We start from the raw sequence: 18743 nt of genomic DNA on the forward strand, positions 1-18743 counted from the left end.
TTTTTAATACTCGAACGGCCATTTGGAACTAATTAAGTTCGAGTATTGAGTCTCCACTGTAATTGGAATCTGGCAATTCATATTAGCAATGGGAGTTACATGACTTGGCCGACAAGCACAGTCCTGTAGAGGCAACCATGGGTGACACACACCAGTGCATTGCTCGAGGGGAGTACAGGCAACCCCGCTTAACGAAGGGGTTACGTTCCTAAAAAGCCCTTCGTTAAGCGAATTTTCGTTAAGCTTCCATTGAGAGTAAACAAAGTGAGAGTGCATCATAGTACAGTAAAAGGTTTAATGAAAGTAAAAATTATGAAGTTAAACATTTAAGCAGTTTGATTTAAGAATAAGTTATTATAATATACACTAATGTATGTATGTAAGTAACTTTATAATGTTGATGATCTTAAATTTATGAAGGGAGGGATTGTGGAGCGGGAAATACGTTAGCTGGCAACCTGTGGAATGTAAACAAAGGACGCATCATTGTACCGCATACAAAACTTATGTACCACATAACCACAAGGCTTTCCATTTTATCCATTGCAGAGTCACGAGTTCAGGTGGTTCTTTTAGCTTGCAAGGAAGATATGATCTCACCAGCCTTCCTAATAGAATCTGCTGACTTGAAAATGGTAGACAGTAGATGGAGTCAAGCCATGGTGGGAATGTTATTTAAGTTTTCTCGTCTCTCGTGTCTGTGAATAATATCCAGCTTCACTTTGAGAGTAAGAGACTTCCTGGTCTTTTTAGCAATGCTAGGCAACATTGCAGGACGTTTTGGTGGCATGTACAGCGAGGGAAGACGAGCTGCTGCTGATGCTGTTATTGTTTTGAACTAGGGGGAGTGAGTGGTGCGCGTTTTGTCCACAAGAGGCGCTGGTGTATTCAAAAGCCTGTCGGCTTGCGTGATATGGCGGGGCTTTCAAGCTTGGAAAAAATTACCTGGATAAAATTTTGTTAAAGCGAGTTTGGTGTTTGTTAAACGAGCAGATGGTAGTAAAAAGAAACCTTCATTGTAGCAAAATTTTGTTGTGTGAACCTTCGTTAAATGGGGCTTGCCTATATGTGAGGTTAATGAACGTCGCTGTGAGGGTTGGTGTCTGTCTCCCAGATGACTATCAGAATCACTTCTGGAGTCTTCACTTTCTTCTGTCTCATTAAAAAATCACTGTCTTCATTTTCATCACTATCCTCAATGTCACTACTGAGTAACACTGATATAACATCACTCGGAGTACTGTTTCTCCCTCCGATTCACGGGGGTTGCTAGATGTCGCCTCTAAATGGGAAAAGATGACCTATTGTGTGGGAACATATGTCTCAAGGCTCGAGGAGGTGAGCGAGAAAAGTTGTCAGATACCTCCACTTGCCCCAGGACCAATAGTGAGGGGGAGAGCTTCAAACATTTAGCGCGGTAAAATCATGATTCCCTGAACGAACCTCACCTCTTCACACGCAATGGTATAATCTTCCCGAAACAATCACCGTACGTTAAGGGTTAATGGAAAGTTCACAGCACCCTCTGAACTAGTGCTATTAGACCTCATTGAGAGTAAATTATTGTTTCGTAAGGTGTCTACTACCTCCTCCCTCTGTTGAATATTTTTTGTCTCTAATTTTGTTATCTGAACTTATTTATTTCTAGTTCTAATATATTTCTCTCATATGGTCCCAATTTTCCTTTTCCTTCACCTATTGTAAGCATTTATCTTTGTCGTTCCAGTATTATTGCATTTTGTGTTGACTCACTCTTTCTTTTTGTTATCACTTGCTTCTTCTCTGGGTAAAAATTTCTCCACTGCATTGTTGTATATTCTCATAAATTCATTCCATTTTGCCACTTTCTTTCCTGTTCAAAATTTCTCCAGTTGACTGCAACAGTCTCTTGATTTTCCAAAATCAATTCTCTCTTATCTCAGTCTTCGTACAGGGGTCCTCGTTAAATGCGTGGGTAAGGGACCAAGAAAATATGCACATATATCAAAAACACACAGAACCTTATGTTATAAATAAGATTAGGACTAGGGCACACCAAAACTGACCCCCAAGAACTCCCCATAGCTGCCCTCAAACTGATCATTCCTGAAATATAAAACATTATTATTCCTCATACAACATAGCTCTTACTTACATGCAGTGGCTGAACGGTGAGCTTGCAGGAGAAATGTGGAGTTTGGACGGGGATTAGTGGCCCCATCATTGACTGCTGCTGAGCAACTAGCATGAGGTGATGCTTCCTGCACTGTGTTCTTTATGGCATCTTTACATTTCACCATGTTACACACTGTGGACTCATTGATAGAGTACAATCTGCCTACTTTATGGATTTTCACACCTGCCTCAACCTTGGCAGTGATGTCTAATTTCCCTTGAAATGAAAATATTTTACGTTTCTTGATAAATTTGCTGCCTTTCACCATACCTGTAGCACTCTTTTCTTTCATATATTTTGAAGGATACTTATTCACAAACATAGAAAGATCACAAATATTATATATCACCAATATACAAAGGTAAAAAATATCATAATGCACAGCAAACATGAAATATGAAACCTTAACATAGACATGCTAGAACAACGTAGCTGGACCAACACAAGTACGGTGTGAAACTGTCTCGTGTTTCGTCGGTCCTTTGTTATGTAATGTTTAATTTATATATTTTGACATCTAATTATTATTTTTGTTGTCAAAATATCATTTCTTAATTTCTTTTGATCTATAAAAATAGTATCATAATGCTTAGTAAAAGTGAAATACAAATCAAGCTGGGACAACAATGTTAGACCGACAAAAGGCATCAAACTATCTCATTGTTTTTTGTTATGTAATGTTAAATATATATATTTTGACATTTGATTATTATTTTTGTTGTTAGAATATAATTTCTTAATTTCTTTTAAACTATTTTATTGGTTTTTTATATAAAAAAATGATTTTTTAGCAAATGTATTTTGTTCTTAAATGAAAGTTTCTTTCACCAAGTGTGCATAAAGTTAGAAATTTTGTTCATTGTAAGAGTGATGGAAACAGAGTGAGAGTGCACACAAAGCCAGAAATTCATTGACAGAGTTACGCACTGAAAGAGGACTCTTGTACCTAATAACATTCATTCATGATTGCATTTCCATCTCTTAACATAAATTCCAACAATATAAGGTCACTTTTACATAGAGGGCTTTCATATTTTATACGAGTAGTTTCAATAACATCCATGTCCTTGACCAGATCAAGTCTTGATGGTATGTTACTTCTGGTAAATCAAGTTTTCCACTGCCCAGTTTAACATTCTATAAATCCAAGAATTCTCACTTCTATTGGTTGCCCTTATCTCCCAATTTCTATCCTTACAATTAGAATATAGTTGACAATAAAAAATCCAGCATCTTCAGACCTGAGTGCTGGTGGATTTTTTAAAATTCCATATTTTTTTCATATACACTCAACCCTCATTTTTCTGAACCAAATGGTGTAGGCACTGGTCCAAATAAAGAAAAAAATCTAGATAACACAAAGAGATCCTTGTCCTTTCTTTTGCCAAATATGGTTGTTTGTCTCCTTAGATTCTTATGAGGAACACAACAATTTTGTCTATTTTGGTTTCCCTGTTGAACTGCACCTAAACAAACTTAATCTAGGTTAATGTAACTCTAAAACTAGCCTAATAGCACCATATATTACAGTTTATAAGTTGATCTGGCACATGTCGACTCAATAATTTAACCCCAAAATGTTATACTATAGATTTACCTTGCAGATAATTCAATCCCCCCTTTAACTATTACCTGACATGGTCCAGTGTTGCCTGAATCACTGGGTACTGGGTTGTAAATTAAGTTTTATCTTCAATAGAATAAATAGAATAATCTAAACAGATTGAAAACACCACCAACTTTAAGCATTTCATCATAAACAGGCTGTCAGTTTTTATTCTTTTTCCTGTACTCACCTGTTTCACCGCTATGTTAGACGAATATGTACTTTTGAAACTTTAATAGTTAGTGTCCAACCACCTACAGTTCTGTTACTCATGGGGGTGATGTGAATATTTTATAGGCATGGGACTCAGGAAAGCCTAATAGGACTCCTGCCTCAGGGAGACATCCTCTTCCTCTACCATTTTTGTATGGGACTGACACCCTGTAGTAAGTAGGAACAACAACATACACAAATACTGTAGTTTATTACTATAGAATATTTTACTGATACAAAAGCTAAAAACATAGTCATTTGGTAATGAAACGATCATGGTTGACTGCTCAGTGCTGCCACATGGTGATGAGCATTCCGTTCGAACAGGCACGAAATTTTAAATAAATTTTTTTCTAATATTTTAGATTATTTTAGGTATTATGTTTTTAGCTTTTTTTGTATCAATAAAATATTCTATAGCAATAAACTATGGTATTTGTATAGTTACGTTGTTGTTCCTACTTACTACAGAGTGTCAGTCCCCTGTACAACATAAGAAACAGTCTCCTTGAGCCAGGAGTCCTATCGGGAGCTTGGCAGTATCTAATGCAGCATCTTTTAGACTCCTTACATTTTTCCTTGGTGTACTTTTCACTTTTACTTGATGATGCATTAACACAGTATTTAACAGAATATTCTACCAGCTCTTCCTTTGATTTACTAGTGTCTGACACACTTTGCTTGGCCTCACCATACTTCTTGCAAACACTCGTAACTCTAGCTCCTTTCTCTAATTATCTTATTAATTTTATGTTTCAAGTCACAGCTTGGGCCACTCACACGTAACACATTCGGGAGACATAATTAAGAGTTCTAAGTTATTGAAAAATGCACAAACTTGTTCACTGATACTGGACAATACACAGTGTTCACTAGAGCGGCTGGACTTGTTTACAACTACCTGCTGCAGTGGTGCTGCCATCTATTGCCCATTTCTGGAACTGAGCAAAGTGCATGTTGTTTGAATTAATTTGTTGGCTGTCTGGACTCAATTTATTAAAATAGTATCTGGACACCGTCTGGATAAACAAAAATCCTGGTAAATGAGGTCTGGATAAATGAAGGTTGAGTGTTTATGTATATGTTGTATTTATTTAACAGAAATTGACTACCTGTACAGAAGATTACAGCCAACAGCCTGACACATGCTGGTCTCTCAAGGCAAGGTTTGTTAATTTGAATTTGGGAAAACTGATTACACTACTCCTGGAAGTTATTTATAATATTACTTTATTGCTTTAAAGAAGGATATTATTTACTTATTGTTACTGATACTTGTTTTTAGAATTATTAAAAGCATTTGGGGATCATGTTATGGTGTATACAGCCATGCTATTATGATACTGACAAGTGTTCCAATGGACTGACAGTCAGAGGTAACTCTAAAACAGGGTTTGCAGTGCGGGAAAAAAAAAAACTAAAAGAATAACTAATTAAATAAATACTTATACAATGAATACTTACTATGAATAAAGGAAAGAGTATGAAGATATTTTATATTTATTTTGACAAGTGGTAGTGGTAGCTGTGATCAAGGCACTGGATTTAAATTTTGAAAAAAATTACCTCTGAACAAATTCATACACTTTACAGCAAATAAATGGAATGATATTAAATTAACTTCTCTCCCACAATCATGTTCGTTCATTTACAGTCCAGCTCACCGGAGAGAGGATACACTCACTCACTACAATATTACAATGCAGAAAAAAGAAATTACACAACATCATTAATTTCACAGCTTCGCAATTGAGTGGTGGCGGCACACACGGCTTCCTAGCTCACGGAAAGAAACAAGAAAACACTTACTCGTCTTTGAGGCCGCAATGTATCATTAACGGAGAGAAGTGTACCACATGGTGTCACTTCCTCAAACATACACACTTAACATTGTCTTTGGGAACTTAGTTACACATGAGAAGAAAAAGGGGGTGGTAGGACATACCATGGTGGGTGATGATCCACCCCCTTCGCTTCACCCTACACTGCCAGGAATTAATAATTTCGCTTTCCTCTATTCCTACAAAATCTCCTATCAAAAATATACCACACACACACACGTGGACACACTGGGAGAGAGAGAGTAGTCGTCTCTATCTGCTCAGGTGAAGGATGGGAGGGTACTGTATATGTAATTAAATTATATGACTATAACCACTATTTCATATAAAAGTTACGTTAAATTTTTACGAGAGCGGGGAGTACTGACTTGCTTGGGTGAAGGACGGGAGGGTACTGTGAGAAAGCACCCCAGTGATCTCTCCCACGCTCAAGGCCCCCTAGTGGGCCTTGCTTCCTCCCCCCCCCCCAAGCATTTGTCAGTTGCCACACTGGGATTGGTGTAGAGTGACTAAAAGTGATTTTGATGCCATTACTAAGGAAATTTACATTACTGAAAGATACTTTCCTGAACAGCTCAGTTCTCCATCTTAATGGAGTGAAAAATTTGTTAAACTTCTCATTACAAAGCAAGTAAATTAAATTCTAATGCTTTTATTTCATGAGCTGGCTACTCTCCCTTCCTCTGAGATGCATTCTGTATGTATATATGTATGTATGTACGTATGTCTCGTGATCACTTGTGTTGCTGTGCTTACGCTATGACTTTGATAACTAAAGAACTAATATTATTATCCCTGACACTACAGGTGAACCATGTTTTAGCACTTATAGCTAGCCACAGTTGACTTATGTCTAAAAAGTGCCACTTTGCCTTTTATGACCAACATCATTAGCTATGACAGTGTGTCAAATACAGTTTTGCATTATTTTAAGAACCACCTGTAGTCCAGAATTTTCTGTGGTCCAACAAGCTTCATGTGTGGAAGTTGGCAGATTTGGGAGTTCAAACCTGAATATACTGTATGTACGTACTTAACATAAATGGACTAACTGTATACAGTGGTACTTCAACATACGATTTTAATTTGTTCCGTAACAATCGTTGTATATAAAAAAAGTTGTATATCAAATCAACTTTTCCCATAGAAATTAATGAGAATACAATTAATTCGTTCTTGAGATATGAATTTACCCTGCACCAAAAAAAAAAAAAATATATAACATGCTTTAAATACCAACCAAATATAGATTTAACCCTTGTGCGGCGGTGATCGTTCATGTACGATCGCATCAGTATATTTTGTGTGGCGGTGATCGTTCATGTAATCATGATTTTTTGCGCCACTTCTTTAAACTTCCTATTTTTTACTCAAGTCAGAGGGAGAGTGTATGTATCAGGCAACACTGCCCACGAGCTGAGTTGCCAGTTTTGCTATTTCATCCCGGTCTAGGCTCACATCTTTCCATTTTGGAGGAGACATCTGGCAACCCCCATGACACTGCGGGTGGAATGTCCCCTTTGCATGGAGGAGATATCACAACAACAAGATGGATAGTGATATATACATGTCATTTGGGAGTGATGTAGATTTTAGTGAAAGTGAAGACAATGATTATCTGGAGACTGATGAAAGTGAAGACAGTGATTATGTGGAGACTGAAGAAAGTGAAGACAGTAGTTATGGCACAGAAGAAGAAATTTCAGAGCGTCCATCTACCTCAGGAGGATGCGTTAGAGCTCGTGCGCCATGTACACGAAGGCGTGCCTCACGTGTAAGAAGAAGAGGATCACGTGGGAGTAGCAGAGAAGGAGGTGCTGTTGCACATGAAGGTAATTTTCAGTGGACTGATGGTGTGGACTTTAGTCCAACCATGCCTTTATTTACTGGAGGGCGTGTTGGAATTACTGATGAATTTCCAGAAGTACAGGGTGGGGCACGGAAACTTCCCGATTTGAAATGCGTATGTTTATGGCAACACTAGTTGTGGTAGAGTGGGGAGGGGCTAGCAGGGAGGGGGTGGGTTGAAGGTTTGTGTTCACACCCGTGTCAGTTGGAAATATGCAGTGGTCAAGGGAGGAGCGCGCTTTTGCTGTCGAGACGTATTTCTCTAACGGCCGTTCTGTCATTGCAGTGAAGCGTGCCTTCAGATGTCACTTTGGAATTCCTCCTCGAGGCCGTGTTCCTGATTACAAATCAATTTCATTGTGTGTGGATGCCTTCAGAGAAACGGGGAATGTTTCCAAAAGAAGAAGAGGCCCAACAAAGGCCGTTAGAACACCTGAGAATGTGGAACGGGTCCGCCAGTCTATGCTGCAGTCCCCCAGGCGTTCCACTCGGACACATTCAGCTGCTCTTGGCATGTCAACACGTTCTCTTCGTTGAATTCTCCACGATGAACTCCATCTTCACCCATACAAAATGGTTTTGGTCCAATAAGTGACAGAACGTGATTATGTAACCCGACAAACATCATGTGAGCAGCTGGTTGACACCTTACCCAACGGTGCACTTGTGTTCTTCTCAGATGAGGCACATTTTCACCTTAGTGGCTGTGTGAACAAGCAAAATATGAGATACTGGTGTGAAACCAATCCCAGAGAACTTCACGAGAGACCCCTTCATTCGGATCATGTCACGGTATGGTGTGCAGTGTCAAGAGTAGGCATCATTGGCCCTTACTTTTTCCAAGAAAACGGTGGTGCCGTAACAGTGACTTCAGAGCGCTATGTGACAATGCTCAGGGAGTTTTTTATGCCTGCTCTCATTAATATGGACCTGGATAATGACAACGTGTGGTTCCAGCAAAATGGGGCCACAGCCCACACTGCACGCATTTCAGTGGGATTCCTGAGAGAAGCTTTTCCCGACCGACTGATTTCCCTGAGAGGAGACTTAAACTGGCCTGTGTGCTCACCTGATTTAGCCCCCAGTGATTATTTCCTATGGGGATATCTCAAATCCCTGGTTTATAACAACCATCCATAGACCCTGGAAGACCTACAGAACACCATCCGAACTGAAATAGCCAATATACCACTCAACATGCTGAAGAGAGTAGAACAAAGCTTCCGAAATCATTTTAATCAGTGTATTGACAATGGAGGTGGACATTTAAAAGATATTGTCTTTAAAACAGTGGTAAAGTAAATCTCCCATGTTGTATGAAAGGCATAAAAGAAGAATAAAGAATTGTGAAGTGTGAACAGGTTTTTATTTCATTCTCAAATTGGGAAGTATCCGCGCCCCACCCTGTACAACATGATTGTGACTATTTTATGGCACAAATAGATAATGATTTGCTAAATCTTATAGTGACTGAGACAAACAGATATCATGCCAAGTGTGCAGAAAGAGTGAGGTAAGGGATGTGGAGAGGTAGAGAGAGAGAGAGAGAGAGAGAGAGAGAGAGAGAGAGAGAGAGAGAGAGAGATTAGGAGAGTAGGGAAAGGCCTAGAGTCAAAACAAGCTGACAAATTCTCTCTCTCTCTCTCTCTCTCTCTCTCTCTCGCTCATTGGAAGTACAATTTCTTCACCCAAAAGATATGCGCAGAGAGAGAGAGAGAGAGAATTGGCGCGCTGTTATCACACTGAGGGTTGTTTCTCCACAGCGGGTTACGTTGTGGCTATAAGGAGGAATATTTGATAAGCAATAACTTTGCTGTCAGAGATTGTAGCAAGCTGCAAAGTACATCAATGTATTCAGAATTTGAAAGAGAAACGTATTTTCGTGAGTAAAACTATCTCGTGATTTTTTTTAAGTTTACCATTTTACCCGCAGATGGGAATGATTAATTTATAATTACCCCGTCATACAAGGATTAATATAAGATAAATACAATGTTTATTGTATGCATGATAAAAATTAACTATATTGCTCAAAATAACAACTTAACAAGCAAAACTCAGGACACATCGATAGACGGTCATCACGCAAGGCACGGGGCACGTTGATAGACGTTTAGGCTTTTTACGGCTATATTTTGGTTATTTTCTTCCCGTTTTCTTTGCTTGTGAGCTGGCAGCACTCATCAGGAGTAAACATATGCTCTCTGTCACTGTGTCACCAACGATAAATGGTAGGACCGATCGACAGTGATTTCATTGTGTCTGATTCCGGCACCTCTCCCGCGCGCATTACTTCTATACCTTGGGTTTCTCTCCATGTTACAGGGAGACAACTTTTGAATGAGAGTGGTATCAGAACAGGCGACAGGAGAGAGAGAGAGAGAGAATACAAGGGGCCCGTTTTCTCTTGCTCTAGCCAAGGCTGCTCAACCCGATCGGACACAAGGCCACATAAACCAATGACACTACCTCATTCAACCTGTGATATTTTGGTAACCATAACATCTAGAGACTTCTGGTTTTTTGCAATGCAAAGAGGAAGAGTTGCTTGTGGGCAGGAGTAAACATATGCTCTACGTCACTGTGTCTGATTCCACCACCTCTCCCGTGAGTATTACTTCTATACCCCTCTATAGGTCTCTCACCATGTCACGGGGAGACAACTTTTGAATGAGAGTGGTATCAGAACAGGCGACAGCAGGAGAGAGAGAGAGAGAGAGAGGGGGGGATACAAGAGGCCCGTTTTCTCTCGCTCTAGCCAAGGCCGCTGAACCCGATCGGACGCAAGGCCCGATTTTTTGCATTGCAAAGAGTAAGAGTTGGTTGTGGGCAGAAAACCATTTGTACTCACTCGTTTATTGAATTTCTAAGTGAAATCAATATTTGAATACAGGCTATTTTGTGAGTTTGTTGCCAAACTTTTACTTTTGGGACCCATGATCATCTACTGATGGCTGATCGTATCTTAAAAATATCATATTTCAAGGCGTAAATTATATAAAATTTTTCGTTGTATATAAAATAAATTGTATGTTAGGGCGATTGTATGTCGAAGTACCACTGTAGTTCTTTAAGAGAAAAAAAACTCTAAATGAAAAGAAAATGAAATTTTTTACCACTTTCACTTTCTCTGTAATAAAAAATGCACACTTGCATATAACATCTTTTCTTTTCTTTGCTGAATCCATAATGGAGTTATACAGTAACAAATGACTGACTGAATAAAAAGAAATGCCTGTGGGCTGTTGCAAGCTGGACCATAAACATGATTTATTAGTACAGCGCCATCAGAACAAAAATGGTGCCTCCAGAATACAATGTTACACTAACTTGATAAATTTTAAAAGGCACTCCTACAGTCATGCCAGAAAACTGATGTTTTTAGAATATTGATTACCAGATTTGTGACTGTCAACTGTATGTATTTTATAAGATGTATGTATCTACATGTATTATGCAAATTCATGTCAGGTTTGTACTGTTCTTTATATAATCAAGTTTGTTTATATACCCAGACTTGTTGCAGTGCCAGATCAACACTGTTTTACCTGCAAACATTAAAATGATAGAAAGAACTGAGAATTGCAAAGTAATAATCCTTAAATTGGTAGTTGATTAGGTTTTTTTACCATCTGCTAGTTTATGAATTTATTATGAAACTGTGTTAGATATAATGGCACTTCACTAAAATACTTCTTTGTCTCTTTAGAGTATGTATCACACTATTAGCCTTATATATTGTGTATAGATAAAGGTGATCTACTTCTCTTTGGGTCCTTGCCAATCTTCCATCACTGCATTAATGAAACATTGTAAAATTTGACAAAAATGCACATTAATAACAAAATATGATGCTAATACACCTATCTCTCTATTCAACTCCTTCCCAGCAGAGGATCTATATATAGAGGTTTTGAAAATGGGACTTTTTTGTCAGATTGTGTCTAAATAGATGCTTATTCTTATTTTCGTGCACTAAGTTGTACCATGGTCTGTATATAGACAATTCCTTACAAGTAAAAAAATTTAGAAAATAAATAATTATTTGGCATCTCAAATACCCAAACACCGATCAACATGGCTCTCAAGGCCAGTCACTGCTTGTGCATTGTTGATGGTGGATGTGCTACGCACATAAGCTAATTCTGGAAATTTTTTGCATTATTTACACTTTTTTTTATTATTAGCCTATCATGTTAAAAGAGAAAGAACTGTACCACACTCCAGCAAGGTTGCCTAAAAATGAATAGGTACAAAACAAGTATACTGTGAAAAAATACGAAGAAAAGTGGAAGTGAATTACATCCAGACCGCAAGTCCTATATGTGAGTAACTAAAACATTCATACAAATGTACTGACCTACGTTATCACCAATCAAACACAAACAATACTTACATATAGATTCAATTGTTTGTTCAGTTTTGCGGCAGAGTGTATATATAGATGTCACTAGCTCAGTTTTGCGGCACAGTCTATATATAGATTCAACTATTTGTTCAGTTTTGTGGCATCTATACTATATAGATGTCAATTGGGAGTACCCATTTACAAGGAAACTATACATAGATGTATGGGTGAAAGTCGGTAGCATCTATATATAGATAATTTTTTATTTGGTAGTTCACTCATCTGTCCTGCTGCTGGGAAGGGGTTAATTCTACTCATTTGCACCAATACTAAACAAAAATTTAGTTTGTGGATGAGTTGCCTCATCCACCTGTGTAGGAAGATCTCAATTATTTGGCACTGAACAATTTAAAAAGTTTTTTTCTATGTATAGGGAAAAATCATGCAGCACATCACTCTAATTTCTACAAGCTATTCTAGATTCAGAGGTACATTTTAATACTGAACCTAATTTTCATTTTTTTATTTTACCTAATAATTATGACAAGTTTTTACAAAAGTTTTGATTTTTTTCAGTGGTCTCACCATCAACCAGGACTTCTTCTTTGGGGATGGTGAAATCAGCCAGATCCCTTTTGATTATGAACATCTTAACAACACTGACACCAGCCAAGACTGGACTCTGCCCAATGAGGCCTTTGAGCCACGCCATGACATCCTTACTCGTTCAGCTATGCCACCTCAGGAGTTCTCTTCCAAGTGTTTATCTGGGGAGATGCAGGACAGTGGTATGTATTAGCTTCTGTATTAGCAATAATGGGAATACAGTTATGAAAATGGAGAAAGGTTTAGACATTTAGTGAGAGTTGATCATTGAAAGAACATGGCTTTAAAAATATATTTTTAGTATTGTAAGGCTAAATGTGTGGATGGAAAGGTCAGAAGTGTTGAGCACTATCTGATGGAGAATAAATATTTGTGTTTGCTAGTTGGGTGTAACAGAAAGTTTTGAAAGATACAGGCAAAAGAAAAAAGCTGAATATCAAAAGTTAGAAGGTACATGTTCCTGCTGAGAGTCTACAATCATGCAGAAATCTGTTGTTTAGTTTTAGCTGAAGAACCAGGTAAAAAATTGCCTGTTTGAATCACTATTAGGGAGGTTAAGTAACCTGAATTGTCTACATATAGCACCTATCATTCCAGTATTACACATGTTTAAAAGAATAATAAGATTAAGGTAACTAGATGACATACATGTTTTATAATTTTTTGTTTTGTTTTAGGTACAAATGGGGTTGAAATCAAATAGTGAAAATGGATACTTGTGATGATTACATTATGTGTATCTCAATTATAAAGAGATAACAATTTCATTTGATTTCTAAAATCCTTATTGATATATTTAGATTTGTGCATATATAGATGCATACATAGATAAACCTTATCTTCCATTACTTGTAGGTAGAGGAGAAAGTGGGAGAGGTGGTGGAGTGTCAGGGTATGTGGTAGAAGCTCCATCCCTGCTGAATGTGATGAGAGGAGTGAAGATGCCAGCTTGGGACTGTGGCCAGTTGGTGGTGGAAATGCTGTATCATTATGCCAGTCAAGGAGATGTGCAGATGTCTGTCACCTGTATCATTGTTCTTGGAGACAGGCTCAAGGTTTGTGTGTATCTACCTAGTTGTATTTACCTAGTTGTGATTTACAGTAAGGGAGTAAACTCATGTATCAAATTTTTCCTTAAAAGTATGCACAGTCCCAGCCATTACAACCTCCTCATCAAATTCATTCCAGTTGTTCACAACTCTATGAGGAAAACTAAACTTCTTGACATCTCTTCTACAAAAATCTTTTTTCAACTTTAAACCATGTCCTCTTGTACTACATGTGTCCAATAGTAAAAAGTTCTCTTTACCCACATCCTTCATACCATTAACCATTCTATAAACATGTATCAAATCTCCTCTTTTCCTTCTCTCTTCCAATGTAGTAATGTCCAGTTTCCTCAATTTTTCTTTCATAAATTTGAAACCATCTTTGTAACTGCTCTCTGCACTCTTTCCAACTTCATAATATTTTTCTTTTTATGAGACCACACAACCGTCACATATTCCAATTTCGGTCATATCACAGAAATCAACATCCTTTTAATCATCCTTTGATCAAGGTAAGAAAAGGCCACTCTCACCCTCTTTAATAAATTCATCATACCATTAACAATACTATTTATATGTTTGTCTAGAGTCAAGTCATCTGTAACAGTCACTCACAAATCCATTTCCTCTTTCAATATCTCCAATTTGACACCATTCATATTATAGTCGTATCGTATTCTCTTTTCACTCTTACCAAACTCCATTACCTTACACTTATTCAAGTTAAACGCCATTTGCCATGTCCTACTCCAATTACTATTCTTGTCTAAATCACTTTGCAGCATTAAACAGTCATTCACATTTTCGACTTTTCTCATCAATTTTGCATCATCTGCAAACAGGTTTATATAATTTTTCAACTTCACTCAAGTCATCAACATAGATAAGAAACATTAGTGGTCCCAACACAGATCCCTGTGGGACACCACTAGTTATCTTAAGCCATGATGAACACTGGTCGCATATTATTGTTCTCATTTCTCTGTCATTAAGGTAATCCTTCATCCACTCAAGTAATCTTCCACTAATGCCTCCATACTTCTTTTTCTTCCATAATAATCTTCGATGTGGTACCTTATCAAATGCTTTTTTCAAGTCAAGATATACTGCATCCACCCATCCATCTCTTTCTTGAATGACATCAATCATTCTTGAGTAAAGTGATAGTAAATTTGTGGAGCATAACCTACCTTTTCTAAAACCAAATTGACAGTTTGTTATTATAGTTTGTCCGTCCAAATGCTCCATCCATCTCTTTTTAACCAATCTCTCGCACAACTTCCCCACCACACTGGTCAATGACACTGGTCTATAGTTTAAAGGATTTTCTTTACCACCTCCTTTAAATATTGGTGTGATATTTGCTTTTTTCCAATCCTTAGGCACTAAACCTTCCGTTAAGGATGTTACCACCAAACTATGAATTTTTCCAGCTAGTTGTTCTCTACATTCCTACGAAATTCAGTTTGACACTCAATCTAGTCTCATTGATTTATTTACATCACGCTCCTTTAACATTTTAAGAATTTCATCATGTCATGGAGATAGTACTTAATGGGTCACATCTAATAATTTCACCATCAGGATTGAACTCTCTTTCCTCAATGAAGACAGAACTAAAACGTTTATTCATCACTTCTGCCATATCTCGCGCTTCCTCATAAACTGTGTCTTCAACTTTAAGCCTAGTTATCCCTTCTCTCTGTTTCATCCTACTATTTATGTGTCTAAAAAAAACCTTAGGTTCATCTATGCACTTGTCAATTATATTGCTCTCATGTTTCTTTCTCTCCAGACTTATTTATTGTCTTGACATATTCATTTCTAACTTTAATATATTCATCCCATCTGTTTTCAGTTTTATGCTTCCTCCATTTATTCCAAGCGTTAAACTTGTCATTTTTGGCCTTTACGCATTTAGCATTAAACCATACTTTCCCTTTCTTGGCTCCAGGTCCTCCTCTAGGTACAAAACTCCCAACCATAACATTGTAAATTTTAAACTTCATTCCATTTATCTTGAACATCCTCAGCCTTCTCAAAATCACTCCAATCCACCTCAGCAAAGAATTTTCTCAATTTCCTGAAATCAGCTCTAGCATATCTAAGTCTTTTTACTTTATACTCCTCATTTACAGTCTCTTTCTCACTTAATACATCAAACGCCATTAACACAGGTCACTTTTACCCAAGGGACTTTCACATTGCAAATTTATAATATTGTCCATATCTTTGGTAAGCATTAAATCAAGCCTTGATGGTGAATCACTTCCTCTAAATCGAGTATCACAATCAACCCATTGAGTCAACAAGTTTTCTGTTTACCAATTTAAAAGGTTATTGCTCCAGGAGTTTTCACCTCCATTGGGCGTCATCATTTCCCAGTTCACTTGACAATTAAAATCACCTGCAATAACCACCTCAAAGTTTTTCTTAACCACTTCCTCTAAAATTCTTAAAACATTCACAAACATATCATCATGCTCATGTATTTACCTAGTTGTATTTACCTAGTTGTAGTTTTACAGGGCCTGGGCTTTATGCTCGTGTGGCCCCATCTCCATATCTACACTTATCCAATCTTACTTTAAAACTATGCACACTCGTTGCAGACATTACTTCTTCATTCAAACTGTTCCACGTCTCAACACATCTTTGCGGGAAACTACACTTTTTAATATCTCTTACACATCTTCCCTTCCTCAGCTTCTTACTATGCGATCTTGTGCTTTGACTGGCACATTCTTCTCTCAGGATCAGATACTCATTGTTCACTTGGTCCATTCCGTTTATCAATTTATAAACTTGTATGAGATCCCCTCTCTCCCTTCTCTGCTCCAATGTTGGAAGATCCCTAGCCTTTAGTCTCTCCTCATATGTCGTCCCTTCAAGTTCTGGGACCATTCTTGTAACCATTTTTTGTAGTCTCTCCAGCTTCCTTATGTGTTTCTTTTTGTGAGGGGTCCACATTACTCTTGCATATTCCAATCTAGGTCTTATTATAGTACTTATCAATTTCTTCATTATTTCTTTGTCCATGTAGTGAAATGCTATTCCAATATTCCTTAGCAAATTATATGTCTCTCTGAAAATTCTATCAACATGGCTTGCTGGTTGATTATTTTTTTCCATCGTCACTCCCAAATCCTTTTCCTTTTTTACTTTCTTCAGTTCTACTCCATCTCCCATCTTATAGATTCCCACTGGTCGTCTTTCACTTTTTCCCATTTCCATGACATGGCTTTTGTCCACATAACTCTGTACAGTTTTGCATCGTCCACAAACAGATTTATGTAGCTCTTCACTCCTTCTGGCATGTCATTTATATAAATGAGAAAAAGTATTGGTGCCAATACTTACCCCTGTGGCACTCCGCTTTCTACTGCTCTCCACTTATACTTCATATCTTTGACTACTGTCCTTATTTCTCTCCACCTCAAAAAAATTTCCATCCATCTCAATGTATTTCCTTTTAACGCTTTCACTACGGTGATGCCTATGTGGGCATCATGAAGCCCCAGCAGCAAATACGGTGACGCCTATGTAGACATCATATTTCTTTTCTGAGCTTTCTTCAGTTCAGTTGTCCCGTATAGTGTGTTGGATACCAACTACACATGCCATATGCTCTCCTTGAAATCCTAGTGCTCCTCCCACCATCCTTGTCTCCACCAATCACAAAAGATAAGCTACATGCGTCCCGCCTTATGTCTAAAATTACCCAATGGCATAGACTGTTCCATCTCTCTCTCTCTCTCTCTCTCTCTCTCTCTCTCTCTCTCTCTCTCTCTCTATATATATATATATATATATATATATATATATATATATATATATATATATATATATATATATATATTTTTTTTTTTTTTTTTTTTTTTTATTTAAACATTATCTTACACTTATAAATTTTACAATAAATTAGGTACAGAAAGAGATTTAGACATAAAGCTCCTTGTGTTGGCAAGGAACTATTCTAAACGTCTTTTTCTCGTTAGTACATTGTTTTGACACCTCACTCACTGCACTACACTTCACAGCACTAGCCGGGCAGGAGAGCGCTTCTCAGACATTGGCGGCCACTTTTGTCTGCTGACTTGATAGTCCCGCTACCTCAGCAGGCGTGGCCACCGTGAACTGATTCCACAGGTGCGCTGCCCTGGCTCTGAATGTTCGCTGGTGTTATGAGGAGCGGGAGAGAGGCACCAGTACCTGCTGGTCCCCATCCGCTGCTTGCCTCGTATTTCTCCCGGGTGGGTGTGGCGGCAGGCTGAGGCGGGAGAGGTGAGGTGTATGCAGCACTTGAGCTCTGTGGCACACCGTCAAGGTTGCCACGTCCCTCCGGTGCTCCAGTGACGTGATACTTGCCACGCTCTCCTCGTCTTCCCCCAATAGATGGAGAGCGCGCCTCTGTATCGCGTCGAGCCGGCTGGTGTGGGTATGGGCGTTGGACATCCATGTCAAGGCATCGTACTCCATACAGGGACAGATTTATGCCCTGTAGAGAGTGAGGATGCCTCGCGAGTCTAGACTGCCAGCCATCCTGCGCAGGGCTGACACACGCTGAGAGGTCTGGCGGGCTACAGACATGATGTGGGTGTCGTAGCGCAGCTCACGATCCATGGTGACTCCCAGGATCTTGATGTGTTCCTGGAGAGGCAGCTGCTCGCCCTCAAACTATAGTTGTCCTTCCACGGCCTGAGAGGCGGCAGGGGATCGTGAGATGACCATAGCGTGTGTCTTGTCCGGCGCGAAGGTGACTTGCCACACCTTCCCCCACTCTTCTGCTGCCTTCAGCTGGCGGTTGATGTTGGCCACGGCGCGCTGGCTGTCCTGGCGGCAGTAGGAGAGGGAGATTGTGCAGTCGTCGGCGTAAGCCTTGACTGCAGGAAGCTGGCGCAGGAGATCATCTATATACACATTCCACAGGACTTGGCCAAGCACTGAGCCCTGTGGAACTGATGCTCCTATATTGGTGGGTGATGAGGTTTGCCCATTGACGACGGTTTGAAGCGTCCTTCCTTGGAGGTAATCCTCGAGTAGCTTCAGGAGACTGCTGTCGATGGCCTTGGCTTGG

The 18743-nt window shown here is 38.7% G+C and overlaps 1 protein-coding gene across 4 annotated transcripts in view; it reads left to right on the top strand.

The window, feature by feature from the left end:
- Positions 1-18743, top strand: part of LOC123516785 (GATOR complex protein WDR24-like) — a 334605-nt gene that overhangs the window by 247968 nt on the left and 67894 nt on the right. For all 4 annotated transcript variants that reach the window (XR_006678279.1, XM_045276440.1, XM_045276441.1 and 1 more), the window contains 2 exons: positions 12588-12799; positions 13473-13672. Coding sequence is in view for 3 of the 4 variants with exons in the window: in XM_045276440.1 (XP_045132375.1) it covers positions 12588-12799; positions 13473-13672 (412 nt within the window). In the remaining variant the exon portion in view is untranslated. The remainder of the gene's footprint in view (positions 1-12587; positions 12800-13472; positions 13673-18743) is intronic.

This window comes from Portunus trituberculatus, chromosome 41, assembly GCF_017591435.1.
Source record: "Portunus trituberculatus isolate SZX2019 chromosome 41, ASM1759143v1, whole genome shotgun sequence".
Taxonomy (NCBI): Eukaryota; Metazoa; Arthropoda; class Malacostraca; order Decapoda; family Portunidae; genus Portunus; species Portunus trituberculatus.